The sequence below is a fragment of the Mandrillus leucophaeus genome, unplaced genomic scaffold, assembly GCF_000951045.1.
Source record: "Mandrillus leucophaeus isolate KB7577 unplaced genomic scaffold, Mleu.le_1.0 Scaffold1007, whole genome shotgun sequence".
NCBI lineage: Eukaryota > Metazoa > Chordata > Mammalia > Primates > Cercopithecidae > Mandrillus > Mandrillus leucophaeus.
The window spans coordinates 153,024-155,540 of NW_012098177.1; the positions used below are offsets into that span (position 1 = coordinate 153,024).

The window sequence follows — 2,517 nt, forward strand, 5'->3', positions numbered from 1 at the left end:
TAAGAATACTATCTGCACTCCTTTTAAACTACCTAGTCATATAAACTAGGGCTAGCAGAAATAACTCTCATGAAACCTTGAATACCATGCTGCATTTGATTTTCAGGGCACAGTTGATTCAGTACCCAGGGACATGCACTAGGTTCCAAATTGTACTTTAGTTTCCTCCTCTTCATTTCACTTTGTGAGTATGTAGCAGACAGATTTTTTTTTTTTTGCCCCCCAGTGGAGAAGGTGGCCAGTTCTCAGACAGAGGAAGAGTAGAAACCATAAATGAGAGCTGTCTTTATCCAAAGTGCTGAAGAGCACCCTGCGGCATTCTGCTACCAGGTGAATGGGTCTTGCCCCAGGACAGTACATACTCTGGGCATCCAGTTGGTCATCTACCTGGCCTGTGCAGCAGGCATGCTGATTATCGTGCTAGGGAATTTATTTGTAGCATTTGCTGTGTCCTACTTCAAAGCGCTTCACACACCCACCAACTTCTTGCTGCTCTCCCTGGCCCTGGCTGACATGTTTCTGGGTCTGCTCGTGCTGCCCCTCAGCACCATTCGCTCAGTGGAGAGCTGCTGGTTCTTCGGGGACTTCCTCTGCCGCCTGCACACTTACCTGGACACCCTCTTCTGCCTCACCTCCATCTTCCATCTATGTTTCATTTCCATTGACCGCCACTGTGCCATCTGTGACCCCTTGCTCTATCCCTCCAAGTTCACAGTGAGGGTGGCCCTCAGGTACATCCTAGCAGGATGGGGGGTGCCCGCAACATACACTTCCTTCTTCCTCTACACAGATGTGGTAGAGACAAGGCTCAGCCAGTGGCTGGAAGAGATGCCTTGTGTGGGCAGTTGCCAGCTGCTGCTCAATAAATTTTGGGGCTGGTTAAACTTCCCTTTGTTCTTTGTCCCCTGCCTCATTATGATCAGCTTGTATGTGAAGATCTTTGTGGTAGCTACCAGGCAGGCTCAGCAGATTACTACATTGAGCAATAGCCTGGCTGGGGCTGCCAAGCATGAGAGAAAAGCTGCCAAAACCCTGGGCATTGCTGTGGGCATATACCTCTTGTGCTGGCTGCCCTTCACCATAGACACGATGGTCGACAGCCTCCTTCACTTTATCACACCCCCACTGGTCTTTGACATCTTTATCTGGTTTGCTTACTTCAACTCAGCCTGCAACCCCATCATCTATGTCTTTTCCTACCGGTGGTTTCGGAAGGCACTGAAACTCACACTGAGTCAGAAGCTCTTCTCACCGCAGACACGCACTGTTGATTTGTACCAAGAATGAGTCCTTCTACTAAATGCAGGCAAGGAGTAGAACCTCACAGGAAGGATGAGCGGCACTGTGACCGTGGGCTGTGTGGTGTTGGGTTTGTGGGCATACTTCCAGGACAGCATGGGTTAAGTAGAAGAGAAAGACAAGCTCCTTAATTTGGAAAAGGGTAAGCACTCCCCTCATTCAATGGTATTATAGTACGTTGGAGGAAAAGGAGAGCAAGAAATCGTCTTAATATCCACTGGATAAGCCTGAACACTGTGCACGTATTTGATTCCTCATTCATTGCTTCCTTGAAACAACTAAGATGCAACGATGGAAGGAACAGAGCACTGAGGTCTGGCTTCCTGAGTTCTCACACTGGTTCTGCCACACGGAGCAGTCAGGAGAGATATCAACAACCTTTGAATCCTCCCTCCTCCCACCACAGAGTTTCCTCAACTAAAATTAGGTGTTTGTACTATTTCCTTTCTACTAGGTTCTTAAGTGAAAATATGGCGTAATCTAACTTCAGGAAACCTGGTTTCATATTTCATAATCATAATCAAGTGTCTAGAATGTCTCTTTCTCAAAGTGTTCATTTTAGAATCCCCGTCTCCTAAATTCCCAAGCACTAGGCTGACTTGTCAGCCAGGATTGTCCATTGTGATAATCACTGAATAAAAGTATCATATTCTTGAAGGAATGTTTTTCTTATCTTTTTGAATAATTTAAACCTGAACATACTTGAAATATTTTAAGTGGTAATTATCCACATCTTTTCATCTTATTACTTCTTCCTTTAAATTTTTCTCACACAAGTTAGACCTGCTATCTTTCCAGGAATACCAGCACATGTTTTTGGTTTTGCTTTTTGTAAAAACAAGCTCCTGTGCCACATGCTTGCTCAGAATTGAACCAAAGGTTTCTCAGCAGTGATTACTAGTAAGGGTCCGAGCACCTTTATGTACAGCCTGCCTGTCTTCTCCTGAATATTTTCCTAAAGCCTCTAATCACCATTCCTTTATATTTATTACTGAGATTTTTTCAAATTAATAATTGCTTATTTGAAAAACTTCTTTATGAATTAATTCAAAGCCTCAAAGCCTCTCAACTACAGATGCACAGATAGGTGTAGCTATAGATACAGATACAGGTATATCAATCTCAACAGGTAAACTTAGACAATGAAGGAGCAAATGTGTTTCAAGAGCAATTCATATGTCAATAGTCAGATAAGCAGCCATTAAACAAGTACTTAAA

General features: G+C 44.0%; 1 protein-coding gene across 1 annotated transcript; it reads left to right on the forward strand.

The window, feature by feature from the left end:
- The first annotated feature begins 228 nt into the window (after positions 1-228).
- TAAR5 (trace amine associated receptor 5) lies at positions 229-1,362 on the forward strand. Its single transcript, XM_011974069.1, has one exon. It carries the CDS (start codon positions 274-276, stop codon positions 1,285-1,287), a length of 1,014 nt encoding a protein of 337 aa, XP_011829459.1. The 5' UTR covers positions 229-273; the 3' UTR covers positions 1,288-1,362.
- The last annotated feature ends 1,155 nt before the right edge of the window (positions 1,363-2,517 follow it).

Bases quoted from the DNA above. Each gene is read 5' to 3' on its own strand.
- TAAR5 (XM_011974069.1), top strand. From the start codon at position 274: ATGAGAGCTGTCTTTATCCAAAGTGCTGAAGAGCACCCTGCGGCATTC.